This window comes from Saccopteryx leptura, chromosome 11 (assembly GCF_036850995.1).
Source record: "Saccopteryx leptura isolate mSacLep1 chromosome 11, mSacLep1_pri_phased_curated, whole genome shotgun sequence".
NCBI lineage: Eukaryota > Metazoa > Chordata > Mammalia > Chiroptera > Emballonuridae > Saccopteryx > Saccopteryx leptura.
In genome coordinates, this window is record NC_089513.1 from 17,617,793 (window position 1) to 17,634,497 (window position 16,705).

Consider the following 16,705-nt stretch of genomic DNA (forward strand, 5'->3'; position numbering starts at 1 on the left):
TGAAGTGAGAAGTACAGCACTGAAATCAGTTAAGGTGTTTTAAGTAAAATCAGATATGGTTCAGAAGGAAAACCAGGAAGTCAAGCAGATGAACCATTTTCCTTTTTATTTATTTATTTCTAATTATTTTTATTTCTTTATTCATTTTAGTGAATAGAGACAGAGAGAGAGAGAGAGAGGGGCGGGGGGAGGAGCAGGAAGCACCAACTCCCATATGTGCCTTGACTAGGGAAGCCCAGAGTTTTGAACCGGCAACCTCAGCATTCCAGGTCAATGCTTGATCCACTGCGCCACCACTGGTCAGGCTCATTATCCTTTTTAATCAACTCCTTTTGTGTGGCTTTGAATGAAAACATAATAAATATATTGACACTGAAACTACAGGAAATGAGATAAAATGGTAACCTATACTAATTACCTAAATAAATCAGCTTTAAATATTTTTTAAATGTATAGAAAACTTTTTTCTTTCTTTTTTTATTCAGTGAGAGGAGGAGAGATAGAGAGATAGACTCCCTCATGTGCCCCAACTGGGATCCACCGGCAAACCTACTAGAGGGTGATGCTCTGCCCATCTGGGGTGTTGCTTCATTGCTTCATTGCTCCCTTGTTTAGCAACCAAGCTCTTCCTAGCACCTGAGGCAGAGGCCATGGAGCCATCCTCAGTGCCTGGGGCCAACTCGCTCCAATCAGGCTAGGGCTGCAGGAGGGGAAGAGAGAAGAGAGAAGAGAGAGAGAGAGAAAGAGAGAGAGAGAGAAGCAAAAGGGGGAGGGATGGGCAAGCAAACGTGTGCTTCTCCTGTGTGCCTTGACCAGGAATTGAACTCAGGATATCCACACGCCAGACCTATGCTTTACCACTAAGCAAACTGGTCAGTGTCGAAAACCTTTTTCTTGATATAGTTTTAATTTGGATGAAAAAGGGGTTAGGTCCATGGAGCTCAGTCTCTGTACACTAATGGCAAAAATTGGTGTAAAGCATGATAAACATCTGAATTATTTTTGTGCATGACACAGAGAAATACAAGAGAACTTAAAGAAATATTAGGTTAATTGCTGATATAATGACTATATGAAAAGAACTGGAAAATGCCAACATAAGCAAAGGATTGGTGGCTTGTTTAGGATTCTTCAAATCTAAGCATTTCAACCATTGTAGGATTTATTCCCATAATACTCATTAGTTTGATTTTAGGAAAAGGCAAGGGAGTTTATAGGAGTGATAAAGAACACGATTTAATCTGAGACAAAATGTAATCATAAAAGGTCTTGCTTGTGTATGAGTCAGATAAAGACTGGCATGAAAAGAGTAAAGGAGATGCAGTTTGCGAGCATCATTCATGAAATACTGGAGGGTTTCAGTAGAGAATCAGCTCTATAATGAGTGCATAGGATAACATGACCACTCACAACATCAATATGATTGTAGACTGTATAAGTGGTAATGTCATATTTAAGATGAGAAAGGTACCCTAAATGAATGTTTAATAATCACATGACATCTGCAAACTATGCTGAGGAGGATGCCATGTCAAATCAGAAGCTAACAGGCAAATGAGAAATATTTATAGAAACTCAAAATATTTACCTTGGAGAAGAATTGGCGGAGGAAAGGGGGTCTTGACAAATATTTCCAAATAGAGTTGTGCCATTTAAGAAAGTCACTAAACTCACTAGATTGGTTCTGTAGAGTCTCAGAGGAAATAATTATGACAAAGAGTGGAAGTTATAGGAAGATAGAGCAATTCACTTTGAATATAAATTTCTGAAAGTAAGACATACAGATGACAAAAATGGCTAGTCAGAAAGAAAAATATATGTTCCCAATCAGCAGAACAGTTCAGGCATGAGCTAGAAAAAGGTGTTATAAAGGGCACTCAAAGATAACATGTGGATGATTGGAGAATCAGGCTTTTAAGAGCCTTTTTACATTTATTTTATCATTCAACAAAATTAAAGTTATAGGTTCAAGATAAATTCTTGGTGATTCTGATTTTGTTGTATATGTGTGATAAAGGAAACTATAGATTAATGAAGTGAAGTAAAATTATTAATACAAAATACCCATCTAACATCTTGAGGATTAAATAGAATTTTTTATAAGATTTACACATTTAATCTAACTAATCCTAAATTTGAATCTAATTAATACATAAATGTTATTTGCTGGGCTCTGAAAACTGTCCATAAAATATAAAATTCAGAATTAAAATAAGGTTCTGGGTCATTACACTGGAGAACAATTTTTTTTTCATTTTCTATTGCATGAGGTTTTAGAACTATTTCTATATATGTCTGCATCGCTGATTCCAAATATGAAATTCATTTTTTGGTGCATGCTCTAGTTTTTATGCAATTTTAATTTCTTTTTGTTACAGTTAATGGCATGCATTGGTTTTTTAATTGGAGTTAAAGGGCCATGACTCTTGGATTGAACATAACCACAAGGCAATTAATGTTTTACAACATCACTTTTACATAGTTGTAGTTGTTTTTAAATGTAAAAAAGTATTATCTGATAAAAACACCTTCTTATTTTGTTTTAAGATTGAATCATGGCTTCTTCGAGTAGGTGTAAGTATAAAAATAGTCCTGACACCTTCTGTTATATATGTGGCTGTTACATACTTCAACGTCAAAGGCACAATAGTTTATCATTTGTGACACATGCATATATTGCCTATTTTCAAGTTCCCCTTGACAATCAAGACAAGAATTGGGCTCCTCATATTGTGTGTCATAATTGTGAGGAAATTCTTTGTGACTGGACAAAAGGAAAATGCAAAGGAATGCCTTTTGGTATTCCCATGGTTTGGCGTGAACCTAAGGATCACAGCAGTGATTGTTATTTCTGTATGATCCATACAAAGAGCTTGGCAAGAAAAAATGGCATATGATCGCATATCCTAATATTCTTTCAGGAATACGACCTATCCCACACTCTGAGACACTCCCGGTTCCAGTTTTCAATGGTTTTATTTCTTCTAAGGATGAAGAAAGTGAACATGGTGATCAAGTATATTTTGATAAGATGCATGAGGAAATGGTTGTAGAACCTGAACGGTCTTCTTCTGATGCCAAACAGTCATTAACCCCTCAGCAGTTTAGCCAACCTGAATTGCATGACTTAGTAAGAGATTTGGGCCTATCAAAGAAAGCAGCTGAGTTATTAGCTTCCAGGCTTCAAGAAAAGAATGTACTTCACTGGTCAGCTAAAGTATCCCATTTCAGGAAGCATGAACAAATTTTTGTGGACTTTTTTCCCGAAGACAAACACTTTGTTTGCTGTCATGATATCAGTAGTCTTCTCAGCCAGCTAGATGTTACCAACTTACAGTCCAACAGAATGGTGGCTATTTCTTGACAGCTCTAAACAAAGTCTAAAATTTGTTCTATACACTGGTGATGTCTATGCAGCAGTTCCAATTGGTTATTAAACTCATCTGCAAGAAGATTATAATGACATAAAAATTGCCCTCAACACTCTGAATTATGAGGAGTATAACTGGATTATTTGTGTGGATCTTAAAATGGAAAATTTCCTGCTAGGACAACAGAGAGTTTTCACGAAGTATCCTTGCTTTCTGTGTTTGTGGGACAGCTGAGCTCGGGAGAAACACTGGACACAGAAGGAGTGGCTGAAACGTGAAGCTCTGGAAGTAGGGATGCAAAATATTGTGAATGAATCTGTAGTTAATCGAGACAGGATCATTTCCCCCCACTTCACATCAAACTTGGCTTAATGAAGCAGTTTGTTCAGGATTTGAATAAAGAAAATGAATGCTTTCAACATATTATTTCTGCTTTTTCTGCCTTGTCTTTTGAGAAGATAAAAGCAGGTGTGTTTGATGGACCTCCAATTTGAACCCTCATACGTGATAAAGAATTTGCCAGGAAGATGAATAAGGAGGAGAAAGCAGCATGTCAGTCTTTTGTGGCAGTTACAAAGAACTTTCTTGGCAACAAAAAAGCAAAAAACTATGAACTTTTGGTTCAAAGGATGCTGTTGGCTTTCTGCAACATTGGATGTAACATGAGCGTTAAGATTCACTTCCTGAACAGTCATCTTGATAAGTTTCCTGAAAATCTTGGAGGTGTTAGTGATAAGCAGACTACTGCTGGAGCATCAAATGAGATTGTCCTCAACAAGTACACAAACACAAGAGCTACAAACACAAATTTTGCCTAAATAGAATTTAAATAAGTTTTGTGCAAATTTTATGATTTAAATAAGTGATTTAATATGTTCTATTTTGAAATGGTAGACAAATTCTGATGCAATCATATCTTTTAGTGTATTGGTGTATTTACTGCATTACATAAATTATTATATTTTCACAAAGATGATGCCCAAGAAGACATTCTACTTCATTATGTTAAACTAAAATGTTGAAAATTTTACAATAAGATGAAAACCTAAAATCTTGAATTGCAAAAAAAAGTAGCTTACAGAGAAAAACTGATGTCAGATTTGAGATCAGCACACTCAAATTAGTTAAGAACAAGTGTTTTTGTGGATGCAACAAAAATTTTATTCCCCAGTGTTATAAAAACAACTTCCTCGAACCAGTTATACCATTAGTCACAATATTCTGCAAAGTCAGGCTAATAATAATTGATTGTTACCATTAGGTGAAGACATTGTGCATTATAGTGCATTTCACAAGTACAGACATCAATAGTTAAACTAAGTATATATTTCTTTTATCATGTGCTTATTACAACAGGTATCCTGTTGTACACTTTATAGGCATTTATGACTTCTCAACCAAAATGCCAAGAGCTTATTCAAGGAAGAATATTTTCCAAGAATAGTATCATAACATAGGTATTTATATACTTAGTTTGAACCAAGTATGATATGACAGCATGATAGACATTTCTCCCTTTGGTTAAAGAGCATCACTTCCCAACTATGTCAGTTCCTCAGAAGACCCAGTGTCAGAGAATGAGTATATTTTATGATTGATAACAACTGGCTCCTATGTTTGTCACTCTGTCAAGTTGTTTCCCATAGTAAAGTTCCTGATGTCCATGTCCATCTCAGTATGGAAGAAAGAAATTCCTTCTGAAATCAAAGCAAGGATTCTAGCATATACTCTCAGAAGAAGGCACGCTCATTTACTAAGTTACATACACTCTGGGGAAACTAAATCTCTAACTGCATGATGTCATAGGTACAGATATTTCTACAAACTAAGGTATTTACTGTCAAGTATAGATGAAGATCATACAAATGGTTAAATGAAACAAGCTTTTCATCTGGTATTCTAAACTGAATCTCCATACACAGAATTTCAAAATACTTTCTAACCTTAAGTGAAAAAGTTTAAGGCAAGCATTAGCTGCTTTTCTATCTAATTCAAAATAAGAAAGGAAAGTGCACATTGGTCTATTTACTTCACCATAATCTACAATTCAAATGGTTTTCCTCACTGATTTACATTTCAGGTTACTTAATGATAAGGCCTCTTAAGGGATGCCTGTATTTAATAGTTAAACAATGGCTGCGTATTAATGATTTGTAATCAATAAAAATGAATTAATGAGTAAATGCCCAAATGACAGATAAAAGACTATATATTATTATGTAAAATAGATACTAAAGTTCCTTTGATGAAAACAACTGTGCTTTCTAAATCACAAAAGAATTCTGATCCTTTCATTTTAAAAAGGCTAAAAAAATCCATTACTAATGAAATGATATGTATTCATTATAAAGATAGTATTAAAGGCACTGTTTAATTCTTTCACTTTGGGGGCATATCTATGACATGTTCCTGATAAAGACAAAGGTATAATTTATAGATACTGAGTAGGACAAATTCTGTAAGTAAATTTGCTAAAGTAAATACTATAATATGGTTTTATTATGCAAGATAGCCAGTTGCATTTCAAATAAGGCAGTCATGTTGATCATTCATCATAATCACTGAAGATGAATGGACAACTTTTTGGATTAAACTCCAGATGTTATATATAAAATCTCCTCTCCCTCCTTAGATATAAGGCTCTTTAAATTATAAAGGAGACTGAGAACAAGAAGATACCCAGGTAGCAGAATAATTCTTTGGATCCGCTCCAGTGCAGTTGTCCCGGGGATTCTGAATAAATTATCAGGACTCCTAATCTAGTGACCAGACTTGTAAGATGCCTGTATTTATGGGAAAGGACTTGATCTTCCTCCAATTCTTTCTTCCTGACTTTTTAACCTCTGCATGTTCATAGCCATAATATAATCAGGTCAGCATTTTTCCCTTTGTTTAACTATGTTCTATTTTCCTGGGATGCCTTTGAGTCCATTGGGGGATTGAAGAAGGAGGTTAAGGAACTGGAATGTAAATAACCTCAAGACATAATGAGAAAATGCAAGAAAATTACAAGGGAGTGATAGGTTTAAAATATACCTTTGTAAAATATATTTAATTAATTGTAAATTGCTATATTTTAATTTTTAATAAGGAATTGTGTTTAACAGTGGATCCACTCTTGCTAGCCAGTGAAACTGGATCCAGCATGCCACAGCCTGCATCCCAAAGAGACCAATGACAGCATCTTTCCTCTTGCATATCTTTGCCTTTGCATGTCACAGCAAGATGTCATGGTAAATTGAGTATATAAATGGATTTTATGTTGTATTAAAAAGCTTGGAAGCCATTGATCTAATCAAACTTTGTTATAGCAGGATCTGTAGAGCGTCGACATCTATACAGTTTAAGCTGTTATTTAAAAGCATGTTTCCTGGACAGAAGATGTACTGAATCAGAAGTGTATGTGATAGAGGTGGGGGTGGGGTGGGGATGAGGGAAAGGAGTCTGCATTTTAATTTCTGCTCTTTCAAGTTTGAGAACTTCAACTCTGGACCTTCAGGTTCTCCCTTCTCCAAACTGGAGCTGGTACCTGAGTTCTGGTCCAGCGTCAGTTCAGGCCAGTAGAACAGTGGGCAGACTCAGTCCCACCTGCGGATGAGGTACAGCTTCTAGACCTGGTGTCTTGTAGAGCACCTTTGAGTATATGAAGTAAAAAATAATCAGGAAATGTCCCAACCCCCTCTAAACCATAGCCAAGCATCTACTCCTTTTATCAAAGATATAAGCAGAAACTCTATTCAATCTGAGGTATTTTCAGTTGTGAGAATTTCTCATTTATTGCTGCCACTCAGGAGAGAGGTGTCAGGGTTCCTGATTGAGACGCAACCCAGGAAGCTTCTTTTTAAACTGGCAGAGCTGAGGTTTTTAGCTAGTGTCACATATAGCATATACTCAAAAAATATTTACAATTAAATGAACAAATGCTTAAACACAGGGAAGAATTAACCCAAGATTATAACAGAAATAATCTTTAAATTCTTCATTGTCTTTTCTCTAATGAAATTTTCAAATTAAAAGAACATTTGGGTATTTTCTAAAAATTGACAATATTTCCACCAAGAGCATTATAATTGATTTCATCAAGAGAATTATGTACATTAGTATCTAAATGAAACACAAATATGTATTTTCCTTTCTATGAAGTACAAAAAAGAAAACTCAACTTGGAAATATTAAAATATAGATATCTCTGGAGAAATACATGTTGATACAGCTATGGACATAGACATATATTCTTTGCAATATTTAGATTCATCTATGCATAAAAGATACAAAGCTACAGTCAGCTTTATATTTTAAAAAGATGAATTTTATTTTAAGTGAGTATGAGGTATTTATTCACATATAAATATTTTTATGTGTGTGTCCCTTAACTTTATCCATGTAAAACTTAAATAGACAAGTCTCAAGTTAAAAGCTACTGCCTCTCAGCAAAAATACAAAATGACCTGTCAAATAGGTTTCTCTGACTAGGTAGGAGGAACTGGAGTTGCTACAATATGCACACAGTCCCTTTCTTGAGACTTTTGTAGTCAAGCAACTTTATTGCTTGGGAAAGTAGAAGAGCTCAAAGAATATGAATGACAGTCTGATACAAATATATATTTTGAATTTCTAGACCATCCTCTTATTCAGCTTATTTATGGAATGCATTTAAATTGGCATGATACATTTATATTATTTAAAAATTGGTTATCCAACTATATTTACTATTCTTAAAACAATAAGAATATAAATATGAATCTTCTTCCCATTCACAGTTCATTCATTCATTGTGTTTGCACTGATACTGAAAGGTTGCCCGTTGGATGCCCAATAAAGGGCACATACAGAAAGAGATTGATGTTTCTACCTCTTTCTCTCTCTCCTTTCTACTCTCTAAAATCAATAAACATTTAAAAAATTAAAAAATCACTTCAGGTGAGTAGCTCTAGTCTAAATTGTGATGGGATCTGAAACTGAGACTAATGTCACAAATTATCATATGTTACATAGTGACTTTGGGACTATCCCATGCATGAAGTTCTTGCTCCTTGTTATTAATTATGACAGTTGGCTTTATCTGTATATTTAAAAAAACTGATTCATAAATGTGAGATCTTTGAACAGACATATTCTGAAAGCACTATCAATAATGGGAAGTGAGGTGTTTTTTCCTGGCCAATTAAAGTGTCTGTCTACATTCTTGACCATTATTGCTTTATTACATCTTTCATCTCCCTATGGGAGTGAAGATCTAAAACTTTAAAAGTGTTTTATTTCTCTAGTAGGATAAACGGAAAGGGCAATTAAAAAATTTTCTCCGGATCCCTTTGATCCCTCCTCTGTCTCAATTCCATTCCTCAGTTCTCATTGTTCCTTGGATTCCTCAAATGAGTGAGATCATATGATATTTTTCTCTCTCTGCCTGGCTTATTTCACTTAACATAATAGTTTCCAGGTCCATCCATGTTGTTGCAAAAGGTAAGATTTCCTTCTTTTTCATGGCCCCATAGTATTCCATTCTATATATGTACCACTGCTTTTTAATCCACTTGTCCACTGTCAGACACTTGGGTTGTTTCCAGATCTTCGCTATTGTGAACAATGCTGCCATAAACATGGGGGTGCATTTCTTTTTTTCAGTCAATGATATGGTGTTCTTGGGATATATTCCTAAAAGTAGGATAGCTGAGTCAAAAGGCAGATCCATTTTTAATTTTTTGAGGAATCTCCATACTGTTTTCCACAGTAGCTGCACCAGTCTGCATTTCCACCAGCAGTACAGGAGGGTTCCCCTTTCTCCACATCCTCAGAGGAAAAGACGACAGAGGGAAAGGGGATGACAGGATGGGATAAACGAAGGGAAGCGGGGAGGGTGCCGTAGGGAGGGGGGCAAGGGAGATGTTGAGGGGAATAAGGGGGAGGGCGGATGCATTCAGGGCAACTCTAGAATCTATGTAAACACAATTAATTAAATAAAGAAAAGAAAAATTTCCCCCTGAAGTGGTTCCCTCACTCTTTTATAAAGTAAGTCAGGGTACAGAAAGTAGAATGGTGTGCTGGCCAGGGCCAGGGCAAGGGAAGGAATGGCGTGTCAGTAGTTGATGGACACAGAGTTTCAGTTTGAGAAGACAAGAGTTCTGGATATGGATGGTGGTGACTGTCACAAAACAATGGGAATATACTCATGTCACTAAACTGTACATTTAAAAATGATTAAAATGGTAAATGTTATGTTATTTTATTTTACCCCAATAAAATAGTTATTTTAAAAAATGTTAAGTGGAATCTGAAGATGGTTCTATCCTAATTACAGAACTAACATAGTTTTATTTTTGAGGGAGTCTCTCGAATTATTATTGCATGTAGTTTGATTTTAATATAATATAAAATTTATATTCAGTATATTCTGTAAATTCTAGACAGACAGAAAGACTATGCTGTAAGAACTACCAGGAGACATTGCCTTCCTTATAATTATGCTCCTATCCTCACACCCTTCCCTAAACTGTTTCACTTGCAATTCCCTGGACATTCGCTATGCTCAAAGAACAGTCATGTAAGTACAGTCGTGTAATGAATCAATAAAGAGATCAATAAAGTAAACACAAGAGATCTACATCACCTTGAACTGACTTGATGGATAATGCACCAGGCACTGTGTTCAAACAGAAATCTCTGTGTATTATGATTGAGCACAAACACCAGTATTTGTGAGTATAAATATTATTGTACTAATTTGTCCACCAAAGAGCCAATGCCATTTTCTAAGTTATTGTCAAATAGAATCAATCATCTAAGGTCTTCTCTGTGTCTTCCTTCTATGCACTATACACTGTCTTTGTGAGGGGAGGACTCAGAGCTTTGGCTATAAAAATCTCAGTCTCAAAGTATGTTTTATGAGGGATGTAGGATGATTCAGGAAAAAAATTGATGATTTTTTTTTTTAAAGAGCTACCTGAGTCCCAGACCTCAACAAGAAGATGGTCATTTATGGGAAGCATGGTGAGCCTGCAGAGGTGGTTCCAGAGCACCTGTGTCAACATGCATTTTCCGGGAGGCTGTGAGGCCACAGGGAGCAAGGTGAATTCAACTGCCCACTGTCCAGCCAAGGGCGAAACACCAGTTTCAGACAGGACACTGCAGAGGACCTGCAAGTTGCTATCGTAACTCACATGACCCCTTTGTTTTCCATTCCTCTAGTTTCCTCCCTTCTCTTCATCTGCACACATTTACTCATGGGACCTAACAAGTGGGTATCCCAGGCAGGGGTCCAATGCAGATGGCTCACTCAAGCTACTCACTTGGCTATCACTTCTGTTGAAAAGAGAATTATCGCTAGCCCAAGAAGAGACAGAGACCTCAGTCTAAACCCATCCTGTTGCACCACATCTTCAGAAGCCTGCCTCTTTGAGGTTAGATACCTCACAAAGCAACATTTAAATTTCCTCTGTATAATTAAAATAAAAGAGAGAGACAGAGAAGGAAAGGATCTTAAAACACCTGGGGTCAAAATGATCAGTTTGCTTTCTGGAGTTGGAAGTTGTTTTAGTTCTCCCTTTGGGTGGTTTCTGGGTAAAGGGAATTGCATGATCACTAAACTAATTTTCAAGTTATTTAAGCATGCTAAATTATGCTGACACACAGGGGAGTGAGCTGTTTTAAGATGCAGGAAGAAGCCAGTCACATTTTCTACTGTTGCTGTGAAGGCAGCAGACATACTGTTGAACTGTGGATGACTCACCGGGTACCAGTTTTCAGAAATGTAATACAGTGACATCCACAGCGATGCATCTGGTGTTCAAGGATGAGGATTTCAACAATGGAGAGGAATGCAGTGATATAAGGCGAGGAATCCAATATTCTGCATTTGAAAAAGTCTAAACCTATACAACAGTCCATGCCCGGTGATACTGTGTTATATCATTAATTTGGATTTAATATTTCATTCCTTATAATCACTCTGTTGTGTTCAGTTGATAAATATCTGAACTTGTCAGGTAAGTTCAAGTATATTTTAGCTAATATACTTGTGCCATTATCATTAATTCTATAAATCAAAATGATTGAGAATCCAAAAAGTAGAAATACAGTTAGAGATATTTGGAGTCATGAGAGATCTCAGGGATGATCTCTCCAATTCTCTCACATTATCATGAGATATAATATCAACTTTGAAGAGTTGGAGAAGGTTAAATGTGATTAGATAAAAAGTGAATTTTCTCTCATATGTTTTTCTATTACACTTTGAGCTCCCTGGAGGCAAAGACTGTTCATGTCTTTAGCATTATACATAGGTAGATATAGATACAGATATAGATAGATATAGTAGTTATATAGTACCTAGCAATATATATATATTAGCGTGTACATATAGTAAGACATTTGGTAAACACACAGTAAATGTTGAATGAATAAATGAAACAGAGACAGTGGCTTTACAAAACCTCAGAGCAGTAGTAAAAGAGCCCAAGAATCTTGAATCTCAGATAATTTAAATGATCTTATTCCCAGAATCTTTTGTGTTGAGCATAGGAAAATAGTCAAGTCATAATTTAATAATCACTTTGCATTCTATGAGCCTGTGCTTTAATGACATTTGACTAATTAAGTTAATATATTTCTTCAAATCATAATTAAATTTCAAAGTAAAATCTTAAACAAATTATCTGTATAAAAACATTTCCTAATGAAACAGTCATATTCTAAAGTCCATACTGTGAAGCATTATTTTCTTATAAAAATATTATTTCTTGTCAACAAAACTTTGGTACAAAAAATAACCATCTCATCATGACTTATTATTATCTAAAACTTGAGTATCTATAGTTCAAGTCATTCCTTCAAAAAAGAAAATGTGTTCACATTTACCTTGTAGAAAGGGAATGTAGTCTTTTCTGTAGTTACAGCTTTATAAGGTAATCTACTATACTTGGCTTTTGAGAACAAGATTAATAAAATTTCCTTTGGTTCTTTTTTTTTATCTAAATGTATAAGGGTACCCTCTGCTTGATACCTTCAATCATGATTTCTTGGTCCAACTGTCTTATACAATAGGTGGTCTAAACACTAATAAGTACCTATAAATGTGACTTTTTAGTTCTATATACAGAAATCCTAGCCATCTGAGTGCAAAAATATTACCACCACCAAATTTCCTCATGGCTTGTCATAAATGATCAATTATGTTTTATCATTGCAAATGACATAGAATAGCATTTTAAAATTACTTTGTCCCTTCTATATTAAGTAAAAATCCTAAATATAAAGAAAAACACAAAAACAGAATTGTTCATCTAAAAGAATACTTACTTGATGACAATGTGGGGTTTTCTTTTCAATAAATTTTGTTCCTTTAAATGGTATTAGTTGGGGTAAATATTAGTATATTTAAGAACTTTTGTTTCAAACAAAAGAAGATTATCAAAATAGAATATGGTTTTTGTCTTTCTACTTATCAGCATACTGGGAATGATAAACAGTGTTTTGGTTATCCAATGTTTTTCCTTTTGGTAACATTCTAAGAAACAGAATTTATAATTCCTTAAAAACTAGAAAATAAGAGTGGGAGAGAGAAGAGAGGAAGAGGCTTCTCAGGACCTGGGCAACTGCATTCATCCTGAAAAACTCATAAACAAGTTGAATTTTCTAGCAGTGAAGTGTTCCGGAGAGAATTACAAGAAGATGGAAACAGGAGTGTATTTGGTCACTGCAAGCACTGCATATTATAGAAGAGTAGGGCTGCGATGTGTGAATATATATATATATATATATCATTTGAAAAAGTCAATTTTGCAATACAGAAATTCCCTCTTCAGGAAAGTAATAAATCCATATTCAAATATAGTCAGCATCCAGGGTCATTCGGTAATACCTTATTCACATTTCAGAAAAAGATAGACACCCTTAGTTGGAGTAGACTCGTAAGGAATACAGGCACACACTCAAAATAGCTTATGTCAATTTCTAGGCTTTGTCCTGGAAGAAATATGTGAGGTGGTTAAAATATTAATAAAAAAATGAGTCATTAAAAAAAGAGAAATTATAATATGCCTTCCAAATTTTATGCATTAACCTGCAGTTAACATCAATTTGACATTAATTTGGCAATCTCTTAATTTGAGTGGTGCAGCTGTATTTTAATCCCTTCTAGTTTTAAATTTGTCTCATTATTTCTTATCCAATACACTGTCAAAGAGACTAACATGTCTAGAGACATTTCACTAGCTTCAAAAGATACATTTATGTGAGAGTGCACAATGTGATCAAAGTTACCAAAGTAGAGTTACAGTAGAGATTTTTTTGCAGAGTATGTAAAGATGTGTACATTGGTTGAAATAATAGCTACTGTTTTGTTTTGTTTTGTTTTTGTATTTTTCTGAAGCTGGAAACGGAGACAGTCAGACAGACTCCTGCATGCGCCTGACTGGGATCCACCCGGCACGCCCACCAGGGGCCATGCTCTGCCCACCAGGGGGCGATGCTCTGCCTCTCTGGGGCGTCGCTCTGTCACGACCAGAGCCAATCCAGTGCCTGGGGCAGAGGCCAAGGAGCCATCCCCAGCGCCTGGGCCATCTTTGCTCCAATGGAGCCTCGGCTGCGGGAGGGGAAGAGAGAGACAGAGAGGAAGGAGAAGGGGAGGGGTGGAGAAGCAGATGGGTGCTTCTCCTGTGTGCCCTGGCCAGGAATCGAACCCGGGACTTCTGCACGCCAGGCCAACGCTCTACCACTGAGCCAACCGGCCAGGGCCAATAGCTACTGATTTTAAGTTTGGTTCTTTTCATATGTTACACGTACTAATACTTCTTAAAGACAAATCAATAAGGAAGACATTCATACTCATATACATGAATATAGAAGCTAACGCTTGATGAGTTTGGAAACTTTCCTAAGATCACATACAGATATTAAAAGGGAAAGCTAGGAATAAACACCAGATTATGTTTTCCGAAGACTGGTAACATTCTCCTGCTATCTCTAGAGCTTAGAGACCAGTGAGGCCAAAAGGTCCAAAGTAGTGAAATAACTCCCAGAATGCACACAGATCAAGCCAGACCAATCCTTGTTTGCGTCTCCTTACTATATAGTATTTGGGCTGATTTTTAACCCTGTAACACACTTGAAAAAGGAGATGTTTCTAGAAAACTTATTTCTGACATTAGGTTTCTTTCTTCAGTTATAACTAGCTTAATTTAAGCTCTTTTGAAAATTCTATCAACTTTCCAGGCCAGGAAACATGAACTATTAGGTAATATTGCTTCATAAACATAATCTTATTGGACTTCAACAATGGCCTTCAATGTCTACATACATAAGGGAACATTGGGATGATGATAAGATATTTAATTTTAATTAACCTGTCAGCAAACAAAGTATTTCTCTACCCCCTTTTTAAATTGTTTTATCCATTCATATACTCAGTTGTCCCACCTAAAATATTAAGTCCTATACCAGAAAGTATTAGTTAATAGACATCTTTCTTTCTTGATGGATTAGCCTGTAATCATTGTAACATTTATAAAAATCAAGTGTAAAAGTAAACAAATTATTCATATAAAAAAGTCAACTGTGGTGCAAGAAAATGAGGGATCAGTGCCACGCGCTGCATCGTTCTGGGACATTTCATCATGCAGGAGACACCATTCACCGCACATACAGAGGGTGAGCAAAAGTTACATGTGTACAGGTAATAAAATAGTGAACATTTCAACCACTTACCCTCGAATTAACCACTTCCAGCGAGACGTTCTGAGGTGGGGCACTTGGCACTGAAAGGAATAAAACAAGGTGAAATGGTCACTGCTAGAGTTGCAAGAGAGAAACAGCAACACTCTGAAATGTGTCTTTTTCTCAGTTCACATGATAATCAGGTAGGTTGACCCTGGTAGCGCTTTAAAATTTTCCTGGAGAGATGAACAATAACTGCATTTGTTTATTTTTACTCTCTTGGTGGGCCAGTTATCCATGTAGGGAGCCCCCAAAACTATTAGACAAGAGAGCACCTGCCGTGTGTGATACCAAATACCAGCGTATAATTACAGCTTTCTGATGATAACCTTCCCAGAGAAACCAATAAATAAACACTAGAGGTTCCTAGAGTGGTTTAAAGGCTTAAGATATTGTGCATTTCAGGATCTGCATGGTTTTATGATGAAACATGCCATCCTAATGGTCACTCATGCTGCTTAATCCTTTTAATGCAGTCTTTATTATCTCTTAAAAGGAGGAAAGAAGAAATATATCCTTTTATTTTTTATTTATTTACCTTTTCAGCCGTGTGTAATTAAACCGGAGTACCACAGATGCAGAGCACCAAATGGCATTAACAAAGGAGCAGTTTATTTTTCTTAGTGTTTTTTTTCTAGGAATTTTGTTTGTCTTGCCTGCATTTTCATTATCCTACTCCTCATGAAAGAATGAAGAACAAGTACAGTTAGCTTTATAACTTATGATAATCATTCACTACATCAAAAGTAAACATTCTATCACGTGAGTAAGTCAAAGACAGCCATTCTCTGAATGTCTGTTCTGTGTCAAGCACTACTCTAGATGTCTTAGAAAAAAATCACAAAAAATAAATTTAAAAAATAAAGCTTTTTTTCCCTATAATACAAATAAAAATAGTGTTCAATAAATGTTTAATACATATTAATCTGTAAAATGAGTAGTACCTATCCTAATTCATGATAAATTGGTGAATTTAATGGAGAAGAAATACTCTCAGCATTTTCAAGAATTTTATGTCATGTTCCCTCTTCTTTTATTTAAATTTGGACAACAGATGTTGTTCTATTTATATTTTACCCAGAATTTATTTACGTCCTACTCTGATTTTACCTTGTGAAGTGTAATCACCATAATGGCATGATATATGTATTATTAATCTTTATATCATCTAGTCTGACATTCAATTAATATTGACTGACTCAATAATTAAATGAGGAAATGAGTACTTGCTTAAATATTAGCATCTGGGTCTTTCCAGACAGAATGGGGATTGTAAACACTTACTTTGTTTTAATTTTGAACTTGTCTTAGTGCTTGATAAAGGTTATAGCTAATGTAGCTTGTGATAAATTGCTCACTGGAGGCTTAGTTTTCATGATTTACTCTAGCAGGTATTCTTTCAAAAATATTTCATAATTTAGGAAATAGGCTTTACTATTCAATATCTTTTAGCTCATATTATGGTTTTCTTATCAAATATAGATTTTTTTGTCCCTTTTGTTGCTACTACATTCCCAGTATCAACAAGGGTCTGGCACGTGGGGCACATTCAGCAAATGACTGTTAAATTAATTAATTAATAGAAAAGTTGTAAGGCATAATGAAATATTTTTCATATTCAGGGT

The 16,705-nt window shown here is 35.4% G+C and overlaps 1 protein-coding gene across 1 annotated transcript in view; it reads right to left on the reverse strand.

Moving 5' to 3' along the window:
* DCC (DCC netrin 1 receptor) overlaps positions 1-16,705 on the reverse strand; it is a 1,139,534-nt gene that overhangs the window by 280,163 nt on the left and 842,666 nt on the right. The window contains exon 12 of the mRNA XM_066352289.1: positions 15,072-15,121. Within this exon, the coding sequence (XP_066208386.1) occupies positions 15,072-15,121 (50 nt within the window). The remainder of the gene's footprint in view (positions 1-15,071; positions 15,122-16,705) is intronic.